At 40.4% G+C, this 25,180-nt stretch overlaps 6 protein-coding genes across 6 annotated transcripts; 3 read left to right on the forward strand and 3 right to left on the reverse strand.

The window, feature by feature from the left end:
• Nucleotides 1-384: 384 nt before the first annotated feature.
• Nucleotides 385-1,768, reverse strand: LOC108134840 (leucine-rich repeat extensin-like protein 3). The gene is made up of 2 exons (XM_017255302.2): nt 950-1,768; nt 385-888 (listed from the first exon to the last, which is right to left on the reverse strand). The coding sequence occupies exons 1-2, from the start codon at nt 1,686-1,688 to the stop codon at nt 554-556; spliced, it is 1,074 nt and encodes a 357-aa protein (XP_017110791.1). The 5' UTR covers nt 1,689-1,768; the 3' UTR covers nt 385-553.
• Nucleotides 1,769-6,533: 4,765 nt separating this feature from the next.
• On the reverse strand, nt 6,534-9,251 carry LOC108134821 (nose resistant to fluoxetine protein 6). The gene is made up of 9 exons (XM_017255275.2): nt 8,924-9,251; nt 8,508-8,862; nt 8,367-8,440; nt 8,108-8,310; nt 7,940-8,052; nt 7,650-7,866; nt 7,417-7,589; nt 6,908-7,361; nt 6,534-6,852 (listed from the first exon to the last, which is right to left on the reverse strand). Exons 1-9 carry the CDS (start codon nt 9,243-9,245, stop codon nt 6,583-6,585), a joined length of 2,181 nt encoding a protein of 726 aa, XP_017110764.1. The 5' UTR covers nt 9,246-9,251; the 3' UTR covers nt 6,534-6,582.
• Nucleotides 9,252-11,921: 2,670 nt separating this feature from the next.
• On the forward strand, nt 11,922-15,849 carry LOC108134933 (nose resistant to fluoxetine protein 6). The gene is made up of 9 exons (XM_017255453.1): nt 11,922-12,264; nt 12,826-13,180; nt 13,233-13,306; nt 13,374-13,576; nt 13,641-13,753; nt 14,054-14,270; nt 14,337-14,509; nt 15,008-15,473; nt 15,531-15,849. The coding sequence occupies exons 1-9, from the start codon at nt 11,949-11,951 to the stop codon at nt 15,762-15,764; spliced, it is 2,151 nt and encodes a 716-aa protein (XP_017110942.1). The 5' UTR covers nt 11,922-11,948; the 3' UTR covers nt 15,765-15,849.
• Nucleotides 15,850-16,210: 361 nt separating this feature from the next.
• On the forward strand, nt 16,211-17,655 carry LOC108134893. Its single transcript, XM_017255396.2, has 3 exons — nt 16,211-16,936; nt 16,993-17,146; nt 17,217-17,655. Exons 1-3 carry the CDS (start codon nt 16,487-16,489, stop codon nt 17,402-17,404), a joined length of 792 nt encoding a protein of 263 aa, XP_017110885.1. The 5' UTR covers nt 16,211-16,486; the 3' UTR covers nt 17,405-17,655.
• A 697-nt stretch (nt 17,656-18,352) lies between these two features.
• On the forward strand, nt 18,353-19,386 carry LOC108134895 (40S ribosomal protein S10b). The gene is made up of 3 exons (XM_017255397.2): nt 18,353-18,372; nt 18,448-18,504; nt 18,749-19,386. The coding sequence occupies exon 3, from the start codon at nt 18,750-18,752 to the stop codon at nt 19,230-19,232; it is 483 nt and encodes a 160-aa protein (XP_017110886.1). The 5' UTR covers nt 18,353-18,372; nt 18,448-18,504; nt 18,749; the 3' UTR covers nt 19,233-19,386.
• A 1,167-nt stretch (nt 19,387-20,553) lies between these two features.
• Nucleotides 20,554-22,860, reverse strand: LOC108134892 (sin3 histone deacetylase corepressor complex component SDS3). The gene is made up of 4 exons (XM_017255395.2): nt 22,653-22,860; nt 22,454-22,568; nt 21,681-22,398; nt 20,554-21,615 (listed from the first exon to the last, which is right to left on the reverse strand). The coding sequence occupies exons 1-4, from the start codon at nt 22,726-22,728 to the stop codon at nt 21,529-21,531; spliced, it is 996 nt and encodes a 331-aa protein (XP_017110884.1). The 5' UTR covers nt 22,729-22,860; the 3' UTR covers nt 20,554-21,528.
• Nucleotides 22,861-25,180: the final 2,320 nt, after the last annotated feature.

The following is a 25,180-nucleotide window of genomic DNA, read 5'->3' on the forward strand; positions in this document are numbered from 1 at the left end:
TTCGTAATGGTTTATTTTTTTTAGTATTACGGTTTAGTTCCCATGGGAACCATAGAAATTTGAATTCTAATTTTTTTAATTTTATCTAATTTTCAACTGTTTATAAATTCTTTTGGATGTAGTAATTTTATTCAAATCGGAAATCGATATCATATAGCTGCCATGTAAACGAACGAATAATTGAGCTAAAAATCATCATAACATTTACGCATATAATTCGAAATTTAAATGTTTTAAAGAATATTTCATTTTCGCCTTACATTTTTATTGGCTTGCCGCCAATAATAATAAGATTGTATTGGATCTGGAAAACAAATTAGTCAGACCTTTTAACATTACTTTATTTCAATTATAACTTACCGTCTATGTTACGTCGACAATGCAAACTGGGTATAAAAAAATTGTAAAAGTATGTTTACTTATATTTATTTAAAGTTAACGGCCAATGTTAAGCACACGCTGCAATGCAATTGCTAAAATATTTGGGAACTTTGACATTTCAACCGATTGCCACAAAGATAAAAGTAAAAGGTGTAATAAGAAACTATACCGCTTACTTAAAGTAGTACTGCTGCTGATTCTGGTGATTCGGGAAGCGATTCAGGCTGCCAAGGTCAAAGGATGAGAAGTAGTCGCCCGGATATGCAGGATTCCCAGGTGGAGCAGGAGCCGAAGGTGGTTGATCCTGTTGATCCTGTTGATCCAAATCGCCATCGCTCTCGTAGTTGACCAAAAATCGGGGAGGTGGTGCTGGTGCAGGGGGATCGGATGCGGCTTCATCAGCACCAAAAGCATCCGCATTCGTATCCGTATCCGTATCTGAATCTCCTTGGGAACCATTTGGGTCTCCCGCCACCTCCGCCTCAGCCTGCGACCTAGAGAAGGTATCTGCAAAGTGTCGGAGAGAACCCAATTGTACGGCAGTTAGTTAAAAGGTTTCGTATTTTACCAGTAGGTTGTGCGTACTGATAGATAAGGCGATCCCCCAGTTGCGCAGGACGCCGCTGTTGAGGATTGGGTTGCTGCTGCTCTGGTTGCTGCTGCGGACGAGGGCGTGGCCGTGGCCTTGGGCGTGGCGGAGCTGTGGGAGGCGGTGGTGCTTCAGTGGGGGCTGGAGGCGGAGCAGGGGCATCATAGTCGTAGTCGTAGTCATAGTTAGGCGGAGGTGGGGGCGGCGGACGTGCCACTGGCCGCTGGGCGTAGAAGGCGCTCAGGGGGCGTAACGGCGGTCGGACGCGTTTGGGCGCCTGTGGAGCGGGTGGCGCGGGTGGCGCGGGCGGAGGCGGCGGAGGGGGAGGCGCCGAAGGTCGAGGAGCCGGAGGATCGGCGTAGTCGTAATCAAAAGGCAAAAAGCCGGAACTGAAGAAGGAATGCCAAAGGGGTTTCCGGATGCGTGGTGGCGGCGGCGGTGGCGGTGGAGGGGGCGGGGCTGCCGTGGTTGTGGTCGTCGTCGCGGGACGTCGAGTGGTCTTCACAAAATTCGCCTTGGCCGAGGATAACTGGGCGCTTTTCAGCAGCACATTTCGCAGGAGCAGCCCAAAGTCCAGGGTGACAGTGCCACGTTTCTCCCGCAGCGCCGAGTCCTGGCCACCGGCCGTGTCCTGCGGAACAGGATCTGCCGACAGGGAGCCCAGGAACACGGCCAACAGCAAGGCCATTAACAACAAAAGGCGGGAATGGCTTGACATCCTGGCGCAGATCCCAGTCCGGAGTGTTGGCTATTGCTATTGCTATTGCTATTGGTGAGCGGGCCGTACCGCTCGTAAGGCCGTTCCAATCAGAACTGGCACTGGCCAGCGGGCGAGCCGCATGACTTTACCCGACCGGAGTGTCCGAGCCTGGGCGTCGTGGATTAAGTGCCCCAAAATCAACTAGTTAGACGGGTTAGCTGGCAGTATGGCAGTCTGGCAGTCTGGATCTCGTAATCGCAGACCCCGACTGCCGACGGTTGGTTATCAACGAGCTCGGTGCGTGGCAACAATTACTTTTGCACTACTTTTGCGGCAGTTTATAGATCGTAAGTGCAACACAAACTATGCATAATGCTTAGCGGCCAGTGCATTTTAAGAGCTGAGCTCACAGACGCACCGTGGTATAACCAAGATACATTTAATTTTCGAAAATGTACCTAAATCAGGATCCCCCTCCAGTTTATATCAACACAAAAAATCAAAATCATTGAAAGAATTTCAGAATTCAGATTATAAGTATGTTGCCTGTTAAATATTGTTGTTGTTATAACTTTCAACAAAATACACCCAGCACTTTAGATACAATACATTTTCGAAAATTTGAGCAGTTCTGGTTCTCCCAAAAAAATGTATTATCCAAAAATCATTTAACAATTTTAAGTATGTACGTCTGTAGCCTGCTCAAAATTGTATTTCAATAAAATGAAATGAAATATGCCCCTTAAACCACAAAACAACACATTTAAAAATTGAAACAATATGAGATGTGGAATCATATAGTTTTAAGAAGATACTTCATAATAATTAATACTTTAGAAGTATTAACGTTTTTATTTTTAGGTCATTATTTCAAAATTGTGGGCCATTTTGGCACTCTTAAGGTCATTTTGGTTTTGGGGGTACTTAGAGGGCATTCAATTATGGAAAAGTTTGTTTTTAAGTTTTCAAATACTGATTGAAAAACAAATTTTAGAAAGAACAGCGTGAATAAGCTTGATAAAAGCAGAGATTTTAATTTTTAGTTTTATTGAATCGACTGTTGGTAGGTAAAAAACGATGTATGATTGCCAAAACGATATAATCCCTACAAGGGTACACAACAATTATAACAAGAACAATTTGACGACCAAATTAATTAATTATGTTTTTCTTTGTACTCAATTTTAAGATTTTCCAGTCAATTCGCAAATTTTTAAGGACATTGCTTTTTAAATGAACTAATACCACTATGCCAACAAGGGGCTGTCACGATTTGCTCTCATAATAATATGAATTTTCCATTTCAGTCTGGCTGCGGCTGTTGAATTTGATTTTCAAGATATATAGTAGTATGTTTAATCATTTCCACAGTAATTAACAGCGTTGGCTTTTTTATAATTATTGGCGCAACTGAATTTTCTCTGTTAAATCTGACTGGGCTTGGGGGCCTGGACAATTGAAACCTCTCGCTTTCAATTCGCATTCGCATTGACTCGCGGAAACCAGTTTTGGGGCATGAGTTTCAAAAAGATTTGACGAAAATTTTGAAGGCTTTGGATTGTATAGTGGCAGTTCTGTATGCAGATAAGACATTGGCTTTACTGGTTGGTCAACATGTTTTGCTTTGGCCCAAGATTGCTCCGAACCCGCGTCTAAAATATGCGTTCTGTTATGTTCTGATTTCCAATTGAAAGTAAAAACTAACATAATTTTTTTTTGCGGGTAAATCTAATCTAATGGTAGATTTTTGCAGAGGACAGCATCTTTTAGTCAGGCAGTCTGAATGCACAAAATAGTCCTTAAATATTATGTTTAATTGATAGGTCTATAAGGTTCTAAAACATCGACAAGAGAGTGCCGGCTTTCTCATATACTTGCATAAGGTATTATCGAGGGTGACATAGAACTCTTATTCAAACAAAAAGGGTTGAAATACACCTAAGATGTACATTAGGGTGGTCCAAATTAAATGGAAATGTTAAGGCATTCCTCTTACCAGCGTGCGCTTTGATGCGTTTAAGGCATACCAGAACAAATTAGTTGGAAAAAAAGCGTTTTAGGATCCGCGATATTAAGGCCATTGCGTAAGGCCTAAAACTTTGGTTTTCGACTACATTTTTATACCCTTGCAGAGGGTATTATAATTTCAGTCAGAAGTTTGCAACGCAGTGAAGGAGACATCTCCGACCCTATAAAGTATATATATTCTTGATCAGCATCACTAGAAGAGTCGATCTGGCAAAGTCCGTCTGTCCGTCCGTCTGTCTGCCCGTCTGTCCGTCCGTTTCTACGCAAACTAGTCTCTCAGTTTTAAAGCTATCTGCATGAAACCTTCCCAAAAGTTGTCTTTCTATTGCAGGTAGTATATAAGTCGGATCGAGCCGGATGGAACGACTATTGCATATAGCTCCCATAGGAACAATCGGAAAAATAAATAACAAAAATTATAACTTTGGTGTTCTTTAATTTTCATTTTAGTTCTTCGACTTATAGTAATGGTTAATTATTTCAAAATTTCATGAAAATCGGACGACTATAACATAAAGCTCCCATGGGAACAATCGTATAGCTGCCATAGGAACTATCGAATATTTAAGCTGCAAATCATCATAGCTTCAATGTTTTTAAGCATACACGCAAGTAAATCATAAGTTTAACGTTTTCAAGAGTATTTAGTTGTTGAAATAGCTGTAAGGGTATATGAACTTCGGCTTGCCGAAGTTTGCTTCCTTTCTTGTTTTTTATGGATTACCCTAATGAACATGCTAAATGCAACCGAATTTCGGTTTGGAAAGATATCTGCGCTGGAAACTTGGAACTAAGTTATGGGATGGTGACACCGAAACCACTTAAACCTATTTTTTGTTACAATGTACCTAGGATGTATATACATACATGCAGTCGGTTGGCATCGAACTGGATAAAAGAGATTTTTGTGTATAAATTAGTGCCAATATTAAATTTGCTTCGACTGAATAAACGCAAGTAAGTATTGATAATTGTAGGGAATGTTACCTTATTTGGTTGGTTTAGGTAGGCCGCATAGTAGGTGCACTTGACTGTAGTATTACTTCTTGTTTTAACCTTGACGTACCGGAGCATTCGAAATAGTTGCATAACCCAGAAAAGTGAATAATGCGTCTTAAAAACCTGTCCATGGTCTGTACCACTCCCATCGAACATTGGCTGGGAACCTAGACGAAAGAGAAAACTCGTTTAAATTTCCATTTCCCACAAAACGTAACCAAGTCTGAAAAAAAACCAGGATGTCCAACAAAACCAATCCGATGCCCCAGACACTGGGAAAACTTTTCTCCAAAAGACTTTCGGTCTTCGTTTGTCGGAAACGCACAAAGAAACCGACAGACAACTGACAAACAATTTGCTAAAAACTTTTTGTTGTACACCACAAAAGTTGTATGGAAAACTATATCGATTATAAAAAAACAAGAAAAGCAGCTGCAGTTGCTGGAGGGGTTCGGCCTAGTTCAAATTATAGGGAAAATAAATGAAACAATAATTGGAAGTAGCCAGTAAATGAAAATTAAACGGGTTTCCACCAAAACTACATATACTATATATATATATATATATATCACAACACTACCAGGCTAAATTTCTTACAAATAAACAGTTGACACAGTTTTTAGGGTAAAATCTATCAACAAAAAATCCCACAAAAATGCACAATCAATAAATAACATTAAGTTGCACTCAAGTGATTAATGAGTGTTTGTGAAAGAATGCCGGAGTGCAAATCAGATAACACTATCACTATCACTATCACTATTCATAATTCCATGAAATCAAAAGTAATTAAACCTGCTTTCAAATATCCTTAAAGATAATTGCACTGATTTAAACAATTCAAAGTTAATTCAAAATTTATTTATACCAATGGATTAGAAACCTTCTAACCAAAGAGCTTATCTCGTCTTGTATTTCCTCAACTTAATATTGTCACCAAAGTTCACACCGATATTAGCCTTGTAACCGAGCCCTCTTTTACACACTGACCCGTACTGGTTGGCCATTAGCCCTCTGATGGGTGGTCTTGCCTGCATTCAGAACTACGGAGGTTTGGCCAACAGCTTCCTGTCCTCACCTTTGTGGCAGCCCCTCTCGAAGCTGTCCTACTCCGCGTACATCTGGCACATCTTCATCATGGAGGTGAGCTACAGACGCGTTCGATCGAACAAGTACTTCTCAGACTTGACCTACACATTACCCATTTCCCAAGATGCTCAACTTTGGACCTGCTTTGACTTCACCCTCCTCATGTCCTAGAATAATGTTACCCAATCGAAGAAGCTCGCCAGCACCAACGGCTGTTAAGGATCAGGCAAAACAGAGATTCCAACCTGAGATCGAGGATGAACCTCAGTTCGAGTCCAATCAGTCTAATCCGGAATGTGGATTCCGAAGTCCTAACTTTAGACTTGGTTGGAGAATACGCATCTTAACAGTACCTATTTAGTCTTTAATAAATAAAAGTCTACAGTTATCTAGACATAGTGAGATTACGATGTGTTTCCATGAGTAAGTTCTTGAGTCTAAAAGTCATCCAATCAATACGATTATAATCGTTCAACGACTCATTACGCTAATCGCCACAAAGTGCATGCTTCGGTGATTTATTATGAGTAATAGGGATGACTTCCTTACTGTATCAATAAGGTCATGCTAACCAATGTTTTTGTAGAATATTATTTTAAGTACCACGTTTAGTATTACTTTTTCGCACCGTATATAATATAATATATTTCGTTAAAGAACGAGAGAAGGAGGCTTGGTTTGGTTTTGGTATTGTACCTATTTGCAAATAACAATAAAAAGCTTCTGATTTTTGTATTTACTTGTTTTTATAGCTACAAAAACATTTTTGGTTTTCAAAAGAACTTAAGACTAATGTTTAAACTGAATTATTTTCGGGGAGAGTCTTAGTCACTTCCTCAGTTGTGGCTGGTTCCGTTTCCACAGACTTCTCCACTGGAGATTCGTCAGGTGATGTTTCAATTTCTGCAACCTTGGGCTCAATCTTGGACTCCATTGCTGGCGGAGGATTAGGTTTGTTTGTTGGCAACAGAAGACCCTCCAGACTGGCAAAAGGTGCTTCGATCAGAATGTGCATGAGGTAGGAAAAGAGCAGCGTAAAGCCAAAATCCGACCAGAATCGAAGCATCTGAGGATACAGAGGTTAGCAGAACCGTCAACCTGGTAATATCGTCCCAACTTACCATTTGATAGTCACTGAAGTAGGTGCTGGTGCGTGTCATCCCGCCGTTGAGGCTCTCGATGAACATGTGGAATATGTAGGCGGAGTAGGAGAGCTTGGACAGGGGCTGCCACAACGGCGAGGAAAGGAAGCCGTTGGCCAGACCACCATACCCGTGCATGCAGGCAAACACCACCCAGCAGAGACCCAGGGGCCAGGCAATCCGGGAAAAGGTCACATAGGAGGCCTCCTCCACAATGGGCAGCGAACTCTGGCCGTAGACCGCAAACAAGCAGGTGAAGAGCAGGGCCAGGCCAACCAGCCAGCCCACGAGGACTGTCAGACGGTTCAGCTTGAAGTCCTTGCCCCGGTTGACGTGCAGGAAGTATCCAAACAGGATGCCAATGAGGTATGGCGAGGCCCGAGTGTTTGTTGCATAGTAGAGTCTTCTCATCGATCCATTGCCGCCAGCACCACTGATAAAGAACCGATTTTAGCCACGATAGATCGACATTACGCCCAATCACTTACAGGGAAAGATTGTTAATGACCATTATGCTAAAGAGGCAGCTGGCCAGGAGCAGCATAAGGATAAAGATTCCGGCGGCCGCTTTCTTGCCCCACTTGTACAGGCAGATTAGGAGGAAAGGTGCGAAGATGAAGAATTGCATGTCGACGGCTAAGTACCATGAATGACTGATACACTGCAAGAACGAATTCATTAGTGTTATCAGTCAAAGAGATTAAAGGCCTCAAGTGCCCACCAGGTTATCAGTGGCATAGTTCTGCACATAGAGTAGCGTCCAGTACCAGGTTTCCTCGCACGATGCGTAATCGTCGAAGCTCACTGATCCCCGCAGCGGACCATTTCCCATGAGTGGCAGAATCTTCATGTAGATGAGAATGGCAAAAGCAAGAAGAGGGGTGAGCCGCAGGTAACGATGCAGGTACATCATTGGAATGTTTAGCCGCCCCTTGGTTCTGTAAAAAAAAAAACGTCCAAAAAACGTCCAAAGGAAATATTCAGAAGATTAAGAGAGAACATATATCTTACCTATCCATCAATCGTAGGGCAATCATAACGAGCAATAGACCGCTCAAAAAGAAAAATGTGTCTACGGCATAAATCCCATGCACCACAAACATACTGAAGAAGGAGTCTATCCACTAAACGACATTGGTATCTTATAAGAGGTCACGACCCCAAGTTGGATCAGCTTACCGTCAAAACATCGGCCATGTTAATACTGGGCGACCTGGCAAATGTGAGGTAGTCATGAGCGAAGACCACCCAGATGAACGAAAGACAGCGGATTCCGTGAAGACAGTCGATGACATGGGGGTTCGACCTGGTGTCCACAATTTTGAACAAAGCCCGCGAATTAGCACGGGCCGAGAAAGCTTTGACCACTGGATGAATGGTTTCTACCAGTGAAACTTGAATAAGTCGTTGTAACTTGGTACACCTGGCAAACACTTACTCTCATCCTGGCTCAAGAAGTAGTCATAAAGCGTGGAAAGGCCCACCAGAGCACCCAATAGTGATAGGACAACTCTGCCAGTACATATACAAGTAGGTATCGATAACAAACAGGGAAATCTTCAATGCTGGCTGTACTTACATGGTGAAAATGGTGAGGCCATCGTAGGGCTTCGTCTCTGAGGTCTGACACGTAGCCTCGTCCACTATCTGCACCTCTGTGCCGATCTCGATGTTGAGCAGCGTCTGGAGGAGTCTACGTAGCAAAGTGTCCATATTGGCGGCGGAACAGGAGGCGGGAAAGCAGACGGCCGTCTTGATGGCCACCCTGGTCGATACACTCGGAGTTGGCGTAAACTTGGCGAAGCAATACTTGCCCTTGACCCTGTGACTGGTGGTCACAGCGTGGTCTATGCCGATGCACTCGTCGAAGTTGCCCAGGTCCCACCAGTTTCCCACCAGCACTCCCGCAGGCAGCAAGCCCCACGAATCGATCACTGCAAAGGGATCAATGGAATAGGTTTAAGAATTTCTTGGCTCCCCCAGTCCGACACTTACTCTTCAACGTCCAGACTTTGAGAGACGACAGGTCATTGGTTAGCAGCGCCATGTCGGCTAGGCATTTCATGTCCTGAACTGAAGGCAGCCTCGAGCGCTGATCGCCGACATAGAGATCCGCCAGCGTTACATTGGAATAGTGGTCGAAGAACTCCACTGCCAAGCGTCTCAGCTTGGAGACAGCCAGGTAACTATCCACATTCACTTCCAACTCATGGGAGAGAAGTTGCTTATTGGTTAAGGCGAATATGTTGGTAATTTCGGCCTTAACGCTCGCCAATGCCAGGACACTCAGCCACAGAACTATTGCCAGCCTGACCATGTTGCTCGGACTACTGACCAAGTGTTATTGATTGGCTGGCGACCACTATATAGGTGTTAATATTTCGGAGGGATCCCGCTTCCATTGCGATAATAAAATGTCGATGCTATCATTACAAAACCTAATATTCTGCCATGTCACAACGCAAAATCGCCACATTTTACTGCTTATCTGTGGCGATTTGCTGCAATCACTAAAGCCAAGTCGAAAAATTTTAACTTGACAGGTACTAGACAAGTTTTCTTAATATTGATACGGGGATATTCCTAAGAATAGTCATTTAAGTTTACTTATCTTCTCTTTTATTCGCTTTAGGTGTGGAATTTGGTCAAGCCTCTCGGGAATCCTAATATTTTGTATATTTATGTATGCGTAAATGTGAATTCCAAAAAATTTGACGCTCAACTGACCTCTGAACTTTAATATCAACCTTTATCTTAATGGCTATAAATAATTTATAAAGAAGGGCATTAAGGCTTAAAGAGTGTTCTTTTTATTATAAATAAGTTGTTATATTTTTAAGGAGCCAGAGACAATTCAACGTGAGTTTTGCTCTTACAACTTATCAGTATATACTGCAGATCCTTTGAAGAGGAAAAAAACTGATGATACTTATGGCATGGACAGTAATCAACGTAATAACGGGGGTGAACGATTTTAGGTAGCACTATCGACACACTTTTTGATAACGGGGCACTTGAAGGCTCCAGCTGTATTCTGAGTAACATTGGTGTCACCCCAACGAATCTCTATACTATAGCGCTATTAGGTGACTCAAACCAATACTAAAAGATTACTTAAAGTAACTGTCTACTCCTATTCAATGACTAATTTCGAGGCAGGCTGCTTGACTTGTTTGGCATCGCTATAATAAATCGAATTGGTCTGTAATACTCTTATCAGCAACAAAACAATTCCGGTTAAGCAATTCAGGTTTGTTATTCGGGAAAGTGATTTCCTTGATTTGTAGAATAAAAATGCAAACGTATCAATAGCATTTTAATATCCAGATAATCAACATTGCACCTTAACTTTGCTATGCTTTTTGTTCTTAAGAAAAACAAACGGAATAAGTTAAGATTAGACGAGAGTATTAAGCCTTTGAAAAACCAGAAAAAATATGGCGAATTATATTGAAAGCCATCTAACATAACATCAAAAGTTATATAGTTTATGCGATTTTAACACGTCCTGGTGTTGTACTGCCGTTTATCAAATAAATATGCTACGATTTAGTGTATATTTACTTCTTAGAAAGGGATATTTTAAGATAATGTTTTTTTTTAAGATCTATGTCTTATTCTTTGACTTCATAAATAATACAGTAATGTGGTCTAAGGTTCCATTGATCCATATGTGCCATTCTCAGATCATTGGGTTTCCTGCCAAATCACACCCAGTGAAGAGATGGTGTCCTGTTCTTAATGTAAAGATCATATGATCATAATTTTAATCAGAAGTTTGTAGTGAAGGAGACATTTCCGACCCTATAAAGTATTTATATTCTTGATCAGCATCACTAGGAGAGTCGATCTAGCCCTGCCCGTCTGTCCGTCCGCTTCTACGCTAACTAGTCTCTTAGTTTTCAAGATGAAGTTTTCAAGCATGAAACTTTCCTAAAAATTGCAGGTAGTACATAAGTCGGAATGAGCCGAATCGGACGACTATAGCATATGACTCCTATAGGAAAAATCGGAAAAAAATGAAAAAATTATAACTTACTAACTCGGCAGTGATCTTGATCAAGAAAATATATTTCTACTTTATAGTACATATGCAAATTCTCTCCAACGGTTTTAAGTTTTATAAATTAGTTAGTTGTCACATTTCGCTTTAATCCTTTCTGAGTTACAAATATAGGTTTATAAAAAACGAATAAAATGTATTATAATATTTTAGTTTTAATCTGTTTAAGAAAATGAATGAAATTAGATTAATAATAAAAAAACCGGAACCGCAGAACATAAGAACGATTTCAAAGCGGTCCAAAACTCGGAACTCACAAGCTAGAAGCCTAGCTTTGTCATGATTGTGGGTGCTGATGGGAAAAATATATAAGTACTAGATGGTATATATATAATATATAAGATAACCTGTATTAAATCACTTAGATAAAATACCCAGGCATCAAAACATAAATCAAGAGCATAACTACTTTTCCCTTACTTTTCTATCGGCGTCTATAGAGTTTTAATCATCGCATCTAATGTTCTTTATAAAAATACCGTTAAACTAATCTTATCCGTTTGTAATCTAGGCAAATAGTCTACTAACCCTTTTCCAAATTTTCACTGTACCACAAAGACGAATAGGTGTCTTGTACAATTTTTGTACAAAACATTTCCACAAAGGGTCTCGTTTCGTCTAGACTAAATTTATGGTGTTATGGTATGTTGTTATGGTATCACTATTTGGAGATAATTTTCGGGGGGCAGACTTTGACCGTAGTAGAGAATATCCCAGTGCACAGTTGACCGTGACATTGATTGGAGCAATTGCTCAAAGACCACTTTAAGCCTGAACGTAAAAAGATTATCAACCGATAACTAAGATTCCCAGTATTCAATTGGCTAGGTCTACATACGGCGATGTGATAACACTTGTAAAAGCAAACCTTTCCTTATCGCAGTTACAGCCTTCGATATATAAGCTAGTCGGAACGACTACCCCGACCAATCTGTTCTTTACCATAGACCAATCGACATGGTCAACATTAGATTAACCACTCAGCTCCTACTGATGTCCTTGGCACTAGCTAGTGCTAGTTTCGGTCTGAAACCCCCAAAAGCTTCTTTACTGGAGCTCGTTAGCCCTCAAACCTTCCACACGATTTCGGGGCTAAGACGCCTACCGGTGGAGTTCTTCAACCACTACCAGAACCTAACTATTTTAAATCTGGCACAGGACCTGTATCGGGATCAGGACACGCGACTACCGTCTACGGATGATCTGCAATGCCTCGCAGATCTACAAACACTGGCGAAAGATGTGTCGACAGCAAAGGTCTGGGCCCTGAAAAGTAAGTCTTCACTCGTCCCAGGAACTGAAGTCTAGAGTTCTCCATTCAGAAAAAGAAACACTGAATTTGTGTATTACATTTTATATTTTTTAAGAAGTGTGGAACTATTTGCGTTTATTTAAAAGGTATATTATATAGATTGGTTAAAAAATACGTAGTGAAGCCAAGTATTTTATAGTTAATTTAAATATTATTCGCTTTGACTTTGGTCCATGGAAATAGTTAATATGGAAATTGTTTTTAATATTTTTTTTTAACTTAATATTTAACTGAAAATTTCATATTTGATTTGGATTTAAAAGCCAGACATTTATTTTCACTATTCCAAATTTTTAACCAATGTTTGAAAATAAGTTTTGTATAAATAGCAATTCATGCATTAACTAAGAAAATGTATAAATCGTGTTATACATTTTGCCTTTTTCTTTCTCCATTGAATTCAATGGAATTGACCAGTGAATTTAACAAATACCCACAGTTTCTTGTCTTTTATTATTTTATCATCAAAACTTAACTTAGACACCTCCCATAATGTTTTCATAAATCTTTCATTCGTTGCAGTGATCGACTCGTGGGGCACACTGCCTTCGGGAATCCTCTACGGCAACCTGATCGATCTGGGGAACTTTGACGAGTGCCTAGGCATAGAGCACTCTGTGACCACCAGTCACAGTGTCCAGGGCAAGTACTGCCTCGCGAGGATTGCCCTTGCCCCTAGCATTTCGCCCCTTTTGTCACTTAAGACGGCGGTCTGTTTTCCCGCCTCCTGTTCCGCCGCCCACATGGACACGATGCTACGGAAACTCTTCCAGAATCTTCTCAACTTAGAGCTCAACCCGGAGGTTCCTCTGGTAAGGGATGACACATGCAAGACTGCCGATCGTGAGCCCTACGATGGACTGACCATATTTACCATGTATGTAAGCCCAGAAGGTTTCAAAGAAAAGTCTTAACTGTGATACTTACAGAGTCGTATTGTCGATATTGGCTACCCTTATGGTCCTGGCCACTCTATATGACTACCTATTGTGCCAGGACAAGAGTAAGTAAATGCAAAGGTGAGTCCTACAACTCAAACCCATTGGCTAATGTGAAAATTCTTTTGGCAGAAAGCCTAAATGTGTGGATCAAGGCGTTCTCGGCAAGGGCCAACTGCCGAGTTCTCTTCCGACTGGTGGACACCAGGAGCAATCCCAATGTCATAGACTGCATCCATGGCATTCGGTGTCTGTCCTTCATCTGGGTGGTATATGGGCATGTGTATCTCGTTTATGTCTTCGGTCCCAATATGAACTATGTCGACCTGGACAAGGTAAGCTAGCACAAAAACTGAAATCGGTTAAATGTATTTTAAATTATATGTTTTCTTTGGAAAGTGGCGCAAATCGGCGTACAGCATGCTATTGCAACATGCTGCTTATTCGGTGGACACCTTCTTTTTCCTGAGCGGCCTCTTGATGGTAGTGATTGCCCTGCGTGCAATGGAGAGGTATGTTTGGTCTTATGTGGTGTACTCACAAAAAAACCTAATAAATCCAAATATATTACACTCAATTCCAATATGTTTATTTTAGTTCTTTTAAGTTCTGAAATATTTTCGAAAAAGATTTTAATATCTGAAATATTTAACTTAAATTGCAACCATATTTAACTAATGCAATTAAATAATATGCATTGTATCTTATATATTGATTTTATATTTATACAATTTTGAATAGATAGATAGATATCTATTTTTGTATTATTTTAATTATGCTGATGCTACCGATACTTATGACTGTACTTGCAGGACCAAGGGAAAGCTCAATGTGCCCCTGATGTATCTGCATCGCTATCTGCGTCTTACTCCCGTCCTGGCCTTGGCCATCATTGTGTACATGAAGATCCTGCCCCTGATGGGCGATGGCCCGCTCTTCGGAAAGGTCAACTTCGACGATTACTCAAAGTGCGAGCGCACCTGGTACTGGACGCTCCTATATGTCCAGAACTATGCCACCCATGAAATTGTAGGTTCCCTGGCTCTATTCTTGGAAAAATCGATCTAACTTCATGGCAATCCTAATTTTGTACAGTGCATAGGTCATTCCTGGTATCTGGCCGTCGACATGCAGCTGTATATCATTGCGCCCTTGCTCCTCATCGCCCTCTTCAAATGGAAAAGGAAGGCCGCCGCGGCGATCTTTGTCATCATGCTGATCCTGGCCGCCTGTCTCTTCAGCATGATGGTCATCAAGAACATTTCCTCGTGAGTAATATAGCCTTTACTGTTTAATTTAAGAAACGTTCATCGGGCTTTTAACTTCAGGTTAATGCAATATATAGGAAAATAAAATGTATTTGCTAGAAAAGTTGCTCCGGTTTTCACTTCCAAACGTTTCACACGAATTCGATTTAAGTTTGGATCAGTTTATTAAGCAATTTATAAAAAATAGTAAGTTTGAGTAAATCATTCAAAGGTGAAAAGTCTTTTCGCCACATAATTACTGAGCAACTATTTACTATGAACTTAATAGCTGTTATTGAATAATTATAACTTAAATAACTCGTGTGTGACACATCTTACACTTACTTTTATTGCTTAAATTCGTAATCCATTTATAAGTGAAAAAAGTCATTAATTGTTAAACCAGCAGCCTACATTTGCTTTCTATTCTATCTATGAAGCACAATTGTATAAACTTTTGCTCGATTCAAATTCGAACCCGAAATATGAGCTAATTACTTTAACTACATATTTCTGTAGTATTGCGCAGACCCACGATGCAATGAAGAAGATATATTTCTCCGCACACACACGGGCTTCTCCGTATCTAATTGGCATCCTGTTTGGATACTTCCTGCACGTCAACCGGGGCAAGTCCTTCAAGCTGAACCCCCTCGCAGTCCTGTTGGGCTGGCTGATTAGCCTGGCCCTGCTCTTCACCTGCTTGTTTTCGGTGTTCGGGTATGCGAAGACTTCGGACACACCACCAATTTTGGAGGAGGCATTCTACCTGACATTCACGCGGATTGCTTGGCCCCTGGCTCTCTGCTGGGTGGTGTTTGCCTGCATGCAAGGATACGGCGGGCTGGCCAACAGCTTCCTTTCCTCGCCGTTGTGGCAGCCTTTGTCCAAGCTCTCCTACTCCGCCTACATATTCCACATGTTCATCGAGAGCCTCACCGGTGGCTTGACGCGTACGAACACCTGGTTCAGTGACTACCAAGTGGTAAGATGAGAAATTAATGATAATGTACAACAGGGACTAACTTGGGAACCATTACAGATGCTTCGATTCTGGGGCGACTTTGGATTTACCCTGCTCCTTGCCTTCGTCGTGTACATCCTGGTTGAGGCGCCTCTCGGAAATTTGGAGAGCCTCTGGCTGCCCACCAAAAAGCCCCATCTCCCAGCTGCCGAGCAGTTAAAATCAAAATCAGTGGAACGTACACCGCCTGTACCACCGCTGAAAAATAAACTGCCCCTTCCGGAAGACGAATCTCGAAGCTCCTTTAAATAAGTACTTATGTACACTGAGAGAATAGTCTAAGATATTTATAATAGGATAAGATTCTTTTTTTTTCAAATAAATTTTAATAAGTCAAGTTTATTGTATTTTTATTTCATTTATTTACCAGCCAAAAATTGATAAATTTAAACTTTTTATTTGTCACCCATTTTATTATTTTTTGAAATTGTTCACATATGAAAGATTCTTAGCGAGACAGACCAACAGCTATGTGTTAACTTATTGGGCGCATCTCACTTGAAAAACCAGAACTGGTTGTAAAAAAGCCAAATTAGCAGCACTGCTGATGACGCTCTCTCGTTTTTTCGGAAAGCAGAATGTCAGCACACATGCAAACTTTGCATCCGGCAGAAGGCAAAAGGAACGCGGCATGCTGAAAGAGAGAGAAAAGAGAGAGCAAAAGGAAACACATGATAAAAACACATTTTTTTCTCGGGCATTTCATTTGTGTTTTGCAACTAGTATCCGTCGGTCGTGCGAGTACGAAGTGAATCCGAGTTCAAATAAAAGCTTTTGTATTTACATTTATGTGCATTTATTTCTTAATAACGAACAACACACCCCCGCTAATAAAAAAACACAGTAAAATTGGTAATTCTGTAATTCCTTTTCTTGTGCGCGAACAGCGACCAAAACATATGGGTGGACCTTAGTCGCAGTCTTTTGGGGTGCTCGTTTTCAAACAATATTCGCGAACCAAATTATAAATCATAATGAATGTTAAGTCGAGATCCAGCCTTTGGAGATTAGCTAAAGAAGATAAAGCGAATAGATCGTTAGCTTTGGATGATATAGAACATGAATCTGATTTCACAAATAAATCAAATATTTCTGCTCCAGAATTACCTGGTGACTCGAAGCAGAATGAGCCCAATAAATCGATAAGATCTAATCAAAATAATTGTCTGACTCAAAACCAATTTGATCAACTCGTTCAAGTTCTAAGCTCCGAAAATATAAATGTTACCCGACTAGAGCGGAGAATTGATAAAATTGAGTCCCAGCTTTCGATGCTGGCAGGCCAAAATATCAAAATTCTTGCAACATTAAAAAAAATTGCGGACAAATTTCAAACCTCTCTGCCGAAAGCAGAGTTTCCAATAAAAGCAATTGAAGAACTTGATGAAATAGAAGCTAAAGTAGCGGCAAACCCGGACAAATATGTGAGCAAGCAGATTGTAAACGCAAAAGTCGTTCCTAAACTATTTATACTTTATAGGCTGAACTGTTCCGAACCATCCTCTCCCCTGAGGGCGTGAGAAAGCACTTGAATAGAATTTTGGATCAATCAATTCTCATGAATATGAACTATTCAGGAACGTGTTCCAAAACTGGCCTGAATTCCTACGTAAACTTAAATATGGCTTTGTTTGGTAAGTTTATAATACAACCACCAGCAATCTTCTTAGTACTTATGACTATTGTGAACATTTTATCCCACAGAGTCACAAAAAAAGGAAGGATACACATTCGGAGACTATGGGAAGGATGTTCGAACGGCATTCGCGAAATTAAAAAATAGGGTATACAAAGCCGCAACATTATCCAAAAAAATGCGTAAAGCGACAGAAGATGAAGATCTTGATCTCGACTCTAGCTGCAAAATGGATTTCTCTCCTGACGTAAATTAGTTTTCTTTACTTTAAGTTCTTTTCATAGGTGTGAAAAAAAGATAAGTGTTTTTAGATTCGCATTATTGGTTTGACTTGCAGTCATCCAAAATGTTAATTATTCAAACATGTTAACCAAAAGCGTTTCACCTAAAAAAAAACTCAATTCCTTAGTTTCTCGTCCATAACGAACAATCGTTACATCAATATTCAAACGCTACAATTTATAAAATTCGTTTTGAATTAAAAATAATGATCAAACATCAAAAATAGTTAAAAAATCAAGTATGTAAGTAAAATAAAAAGAAAAATATAAAAAAAGCAAACTTAAGAAAATTTAAATTATTATTTTAAATCGCGGTTTTTACATAAGAAGTTGGGGTTCAAAAAGTTGGACTTATCTCAACGCAACGGTATTTATAATTTTTTTTTAGAATATTAAAATATTTTATATATATAAATCAAAAATAATTTAAGCCAAATTACATATTTCTGCTAATGTGAACAATTGTATTGCGTTATTGGGATTATTTCGATACCGAAAGCAAAATCGGCTTAGTGTGCCTGCCCTATTGATTGCTAAAAAGGTAAATATCTGCGAAATGTGGATAAGATTAACCTATCGATAAATGTTTATTTGCAAAAATGGGGTGGGTGTATAAATAAATGTCTATCGATACTCGGCTGTCTTGCAGCACTGACGCTCTCAAAATCGCTATTTGGCTCCAGTAGTGCTTTTAACGTACTTCAGAATTAGCATAACAGTATTTTCAGAAATTATGGGCTCAAATAATTCTCAGAAATCAGTTTGAAAACTCTACGTTTCGTTTTTACCGTGCTCTTCAACCATGGATTGCGTCCAGAAATGTATCGATGCATCGATGACGCAATCGATTGCTGGCATATTCTCGCCTTGAACGGTCACACCTGCCTCCGTCTTCTTCTTTTCATCCCTTCCGTTTCCCTTTCTTTTCGTCTTCACGTTTCCGGTGAGTGCGTGTGCTCCGCGATTTGTTTAACCGAAATTCACATTTTAAAACCTCTTAATTCTCTTCCATTTGCAGCGGGAGTATTACGATACGTTCGCGTTCGTGTAACTTTGTGTTTGCCAATCAATCCAGGTAATGGCCGCTGAATAAAACTGATACCCAAATGGACGCACCGGGAAAAATATGTGCCCAATGTTGTTCCCAAATATACATATACATTTATTTTTTTTTTGCTGTGCCGAGCTCAAGTTGCCAATTTGTCAGCACACTCGATAAACAATATGTGAAATGGAAACTAACTGTATTTGGATAAGAAGAACAGCACCTCGAAAATGCCATGCTAATTTTCCCTATTATTTTTTTTTTGTCTGTGCAGAATGTTTATGCCAAAGGCCCATCGTGTCGCGATCTACGAGTACCTCTTCAAGGAGGGCGTGATCGTGGCCAAGAAGGATTTCCATGCCCAGAAGCACCCAGAGCTGGAGTCGATCCCCAATCTGCATGTGATCAAGGCCCTGCAGTCGCTGCACTCGCGCGGATTGGTCAAGGAGCAGTTCGCCTGGCGCCACTACTACTGGTACCTCACCAACGAGGGCATCGAGGAGCTGCGCAGCTACCTGCACCTCCCGCCCGAGATCGTGCCCTCGACCCTGAAGCGTCCCGCCCGCTCGGAGACCGTGCGTCCGCGCCCAGCCGCCGGCGGTCCACGCGGACCCGGAGACGCCTCCAAGACCGGCGAGGACCGCTCCGCCTACCGACGTGCTCCCGGTGGCAGTGGAGTCGACAAGAAGGGCGATGTCGGACCCGGTGCCGGCGAGGTCGAGTTCCGCGGCGGATTCGGACGCGGATCGCGCAACTAAACACCCCCCATGCGCTTCAGTTTTTTTTTTAATGTATAAATCAAACTAAACTCAGTAAAATGTTGAACTGAAGATCCCCCCTCAACATCAAACAGAAAAAAATGTGTGTGTGTTTTATATGACGAGCAATTATAAAGCAAACGCAAGTGAAAAATCGTGCTTTTTTTTATGTTTTTGGTCCAGTGATTGTGGCATGAAACTCGGAGCAGGATTCCTCCGATGCCGTCTGTGTGTTGATCCGTCAAGCGATCTAAGAAAATGGTATTGGAAAACCGCAAATGTTAGGGAAGCTAAGCGGAAACTAATGACAGGCAGCGATTTATAGATTTTAATTGCTCAAGCTGCGATTCCTCTTGTTTTTCCTATTGCAATTGAGAGAGAATTCCTCATTTTGGTCAGGACGTTTCTAATGCATTAAAGCCAGCGTTTTTAATGCCCCACAAATAGTACATAGACTTGAAAAGCAATAAGCACATTGCAAATCTATATAAACATGTGCAATTTACTTCGTGCGATTGCTCGCACATTCCAGTAGCTTTTAATTTGATTCAAATCGGTTGACGATGGATTTAACCTTCCAAAACTTGGTTGGTTTTAAATAGTATTCCGTACAAAAAACAGACAAAATGGCAAAGCAATAAGCTGTTGCTCGAATGTTTTGTCAATAAATTTTATTAGCTTATGTAGTTACAACGAAGGAAATTAAATTTCTTTTATTTTTTCGTTTAAGGAAATAGTCGAAGAAGATTGTAGTAGGGAGACAGCTAAGCATGCACATGATTTGTAGAAGAAAATGACAGTGTACATGTCTATTCACTTTTAATATCTTAAAAATTACAATGTAGTTTACAAGGAATGCTAAGAAAGATTATTTTAATTTACCACAATATGGGGAAAATAATAACTAACTAAAACATATATACTGGCTGCGTTCATAATGATTTTGCAAACATCAACAAATCGGTTCCAATATTCGGACTTGTTTTTGATTAGACACGATTTTATTTCCACTAAATGAATAGTAAAAAGCTTACATTTTTATAGTTTGCAGACTTGAACTAGTTTCGTACTTAACACATTGACAATGTTAAAGGTACAATATTAACAAGCTAAGTTATAAAATGACTGAATTTGTGAGACTAAATAGTTTAAAATTACTTACTTTTATCTTTTCTTTTCTTTTAGAAAATGTTTTATCCTTAATGTACACATGTTTTTTTTTTATAAATATACCAGATATATTGGGTGGAATGCATGTTTAACAAGAAGTAGTTAAGTTATTGGGTTTTCAAGCTTGGAAAAAATAAACGAAGTATTAAAGTAAAAACATATTTTATTTTATTTTAAAAGAATTCTTCGTTTAATTAAATATATTAGTTAAATCCAAAGAGTTACATTTCTAATAATTAGAATTAGTGCACGCAAAGTCATCGCAAAACCGTAATTGCTCCCAACAAAATCTTTTGGGCCTTTTTGTTATGATTTTACAAATTAACTTGAGGGCATACGGGTATTAACGAACTATTAATTGCTACATTTTTCGTGTAACTAAAGCATTTCTTGCTTTACTTTTTAAACGACGATTTAAGAATACCTTTTAATATAAAAGCTGGACTCATAAGTCTACCTTTTCTGGCTGTTTTTTCGATAAACTAGCGGTTTAATGTATTTACGATATATTAGGAGCAGCAAATTAACTTATTTGTATTTGGGACATGAAGAAAAGAAGGTAACATTTTCAGAAATATGGCATGCTTCAGTCGAGTAAAAACATTTTTGAATTTGTTTACCTCGTACCAATACAGGTAAGAATTTCCTCTTGCAGCGCGTCAAATAAAAATGTTACAACATATTGTTTTTACAAGAAACAATAATCCATTTGCTGGTTGATGACAAAATTTAAATCGATAAGCGACTTTACTATTCTGTTTTAGTGTTTAAGTTTGCATGAGACAACTGTTCTTCGTTAATTAACTAAATAACCAGATTAAATCTGGGTTTTTTTACCTCTCATTATTTCTTTTCAGAGCAAATGAAGTCATTGGAAATGAAGCATGCTTTTGCCGATGGAGCTACTGCCGCAATATCCCAAACTTATTCGAGGGATTCAATAAAAATTACTTTTTTTTTACAAAATAAGTGTAGTTTCATTATTTACAGTTTGTAGTATTCGTTAAGTAAAATGTACACCTAGTCTAGGGTTTCGTCGGTACCAATAAGTTTATGAAAATAGGTCTCTCGACCGAGGAGGTAGCGGGACAGACGTGATGCGGAAGCGCCCGGCCCGACGGCGAAGCTATCGCCGCTTTATCGAGATCTTCCCCTTGGCCAAATGCGACATGTTGATCTTGACCTTGGTCTCGTTCGTGCGCTTCACCCAGACCTGAAAGAGCCAATCTGGATTAGAATCAAGGACAATCAAAGAAAAGGGGGAAGGGGAGTACGCACCACTTCGTTGCCAATGGCGGTGATGGTGGCCGCAAACTTGCTCATCTCCTTGCCCTCCACATAGACCTGCTGGCCGCGGCAGAACCAACGTCGCTCGTACAGCAGCTTGTTGTCCTCGATGCGGGTCTCCACGTAGCCGCTATTGACGGGCGGCTCGGCCAGCAGGCCGTGCATAGACGGCTGCTGCTGTTGGGCGCCACCGTAGGAGCCAATGCCGTTCTGCTGCAGCACATTGGGCCCCAGCGGCTTGCCGCGCTGGATGACCTTGAGGTCCGACTCGATCTCCTTGTCGTCCAACTGGTAGACGAGAAGCTGGCCGGTGGCCGGCTTGCGTCGCTTCTCGATCACCGGCAGCGGTTCGTTGGGACGGCGGCGCAGCTTACGCGTGACCGTCGTCTTGATCTCCATGGAATCGTTGGTCAGCTCCAGGCTGAAGCGCTCGTTCTCGATCTGACGCTTGCGGTCCTCGAAGTCCGAGATCAGGTTGTCCTTGAGGTCCATCATCTTCTCGTCGTACTCCTTCTGGGCGGCCTTCTTCTCCAGCACATAATCCCGCTCGACGCACTCGCGCATGTACTCCTTGTAGATCTCGTTCAGGCGGCGTCGCTCCTTCAGCTGGTTCTCCAGCTTCTTCACGCGCTTTATGTACTCCGGGTGCACCAGTTGGCCCAGTTCCTCCATCTGTTTCTGCAGGTTGAGCAGCTTGTGCTGGTACATCCTGCGGATGAATGGTATTAGAGGTATGAAATGGTGAAGGAGTAAGGACTACTCACTGCTCCTTCAGTTCGCTGTTGGTGCCCAGGCTATTGCTGTTGCTGTTGGAGGTGCCGTTGGTGCCGCCATAGCGGCTGGGACTGCGGAACTCGGTCTCGCTGGCGTCGTCCGTGTCTGCAAGGGATTGGGAGCGCGCAGGATGCGGGCCGTGGCCGTAAATGAAGCCAGGGGCAGGACAGCCGGGTGCTGCGTACTCACCTTCCTCGCTGCGCTCGTCTCCAATCGACTCGTCGTCGTAGTTGTCGCCCGTGTACAGGCTGTAGTAGGCGGACATGGTCGCAGTCTTGGTCTCGGAATCGGGATCAGATCACTTGGATACCCAGTTGTTCGTTGGCAATTGTTTATTTTCTTCGCTCCGATGCCAAATGAATACACACGCACACAACTCGCAAGATTTAGTGTGCCCGTTTTTTGGTCGTAAGACAGGGTTGTCGGACTATGAAAATTATCGATTAGTATCGTATGCTTGGTCAGCGCATATCGATGTTTTTATTTGACAGCCATCAGCTAGAGCGAGATGCCAGTAGTAACTGAAAATTCAAACGCTTTCTCAAATAATTTTAAACAAAAACAAATAGTATCAATATAATGCACTTTTACAGAAATTTGCTGCCTGATTTCATACTTGTAGATTTCATACTTGTAGATATAAGTTTAAAGAGTGCTGGACCATTTCATATTATATTATATTATATTTATTATATTTTATATTGCAGCCATTTTGCAAAAAGTAACTAATTTTGACCATACCCCATATTTTTTTAAACATTGAAGCATATTTTCAGGGAAAACATTTTTGGAAAAGGTCTAGTTTTATACATTCAAGGATACAAATTTTTGAACTTATGGTTTTTCCGATTTTTGGCTGCTTTAGTATTGGAACAAAAACGAAACAAAACTTAAAAAAATAAAATTATATTTTAAAACTTTAATTTCTTTTACCCGTTAAACGTAACAGATTCTTCATTATTTTTTCACTAAAATTGAAAACCATGAACCATATTGCATCAAATCATATTTATGTTTTGGGATATTTAAAATTGATTTTTGTATATCAACTTTGCACTATTAGTTATTGTAATGAAATCAAATCTAAATGACGCATGCTTTAAAGATCAATGATGCCCTATGATATCATCGGATATATTTCAATATCCATAAACGCCAAAAATATGCCGCAGTGCAAAAATGGAAATAAATTACAGCTAAGTGGGAGGAACTTTAATAAACTATTCACGGCTCCTTGAAAGTACATACTTTTTCCGCAACGACAAAAAAGTCAGTTAAACTTGCATGTTTGGATTATTCATCCACTTCTAGTGGCTCAGGTGCTAAACGAATGATTTAAGCTTTGGTTGACTTAATGATTCCAATGATTTAACATGTAATAACAAATTTCAGACAGACTGTCGTTTTTGCACAACAATAACGAGAATTCGAAAGTTTAGTTTGTGTATCTCTACGCCTATAATTAAATATTTACCCGCACACTGCACTCGCAAACATATACTATATATACGTATTTTCATGTACATATATGTGATGGCTTGCTTTTGTTTCAATATTAACAGCACTTGCTTTTCTGGCTGACACATATTTTAATGCTGTCGTCAAGCAGCAGCCAATGCCAATGGACGTGGATGTGGATGTGGATGTGGATGCCGCCCACACGGGACAAGATCGAGATCGCTATTTGCTGCCCGCTATTTGCCCAAGCTGAAAAATTAGTAAACTCTCATCATCAGCCAAAAATTCCATGCTAAATCATCGCAAGCAAATTTTGATTGATTTCTGACTGGGAGGGGAGAGGGTTTTGTTTTTTTTTTTTTTTTTTTTTCTTTTTTTTTTTTGACTTTTGGATAGACGGACTACAAAATGAAGTGGGATGACATACCGGCAAATGACTAGAGCACTCATACATATTCATATATACCCGTGCTCTGGGTTCTGTTTCGTTTCGAATATTCTGGTGACGTGGGGAAAATGTTGATTTCCCAACATCTCGGTGATCCTCAAGAGGTACATTCTTCAGTGGAAGAACACTAAGGCGGACTCTTTTTTTCTTGATGTTTCTTATTTGTTTTACTTACTTGTATCCAAAATATGATAGGGCCTAGGCCTTATATATATTACTTCTAAATTAAACTTAATTTATTTGTTTCAAATCTATGTTTATTATTCAATCTTTTGTAAGGCATTAAAAAATGATTGAGATTGAAAAGGAAATAGGATTGGTGATTGATACTCAAAGAGCTTTAATTATTTTTTTTCCAAGAAAAAATTAAAATAAAATTATACAGATGTTTTCTTTAATTTATATTGTAAGTTTTACAATTTGAAGCAATTGTGATGGGAAGTTATAGTATAGTATGTTCTCCTATTATGCAAAGAGTGTAGATGCAATATGTACAAACTGCACAGAAAGGCGTACTGATATATGTAGATGCGTTGTCTTCCCAATTTTTTTGCGGATTTGCCGACTTGCGGCTTAGTCGAGATTCTGTGGCCTTCAAGGTTGAAATTTTTGATGAAAATGAGTTTATTGTTTGGACAGGGGGCATTAGCAGCCACTACCGTGGCGTCCATGTGGGCGCCGTGAAAAATAAAAACGACAACACCTCATCCGCAGCGCCTGCGTTGATCACCGATGATTGTGATTTTATTTTCGTAATTCATGATTAAATCTAGAATTATTTGGATGGCTCTACTGCCGTTGCCCCCGATGG

The sequence above is a fragment of the Drosophila elegans genome, unplaced genomic scaffold, assembly GCF_018152505.1.
Source record: "Drosophila elegans isolate 14027-0461.03 unplaced genomic scaffold, ASM1815250v1 contig_149, whole genome shotgun sequence".
NCBI lineage: Eukaryota > Metazoa > Arthropoda > Insecta > Diptera > Drosophilidae > Drosophila > Drosophila elegans.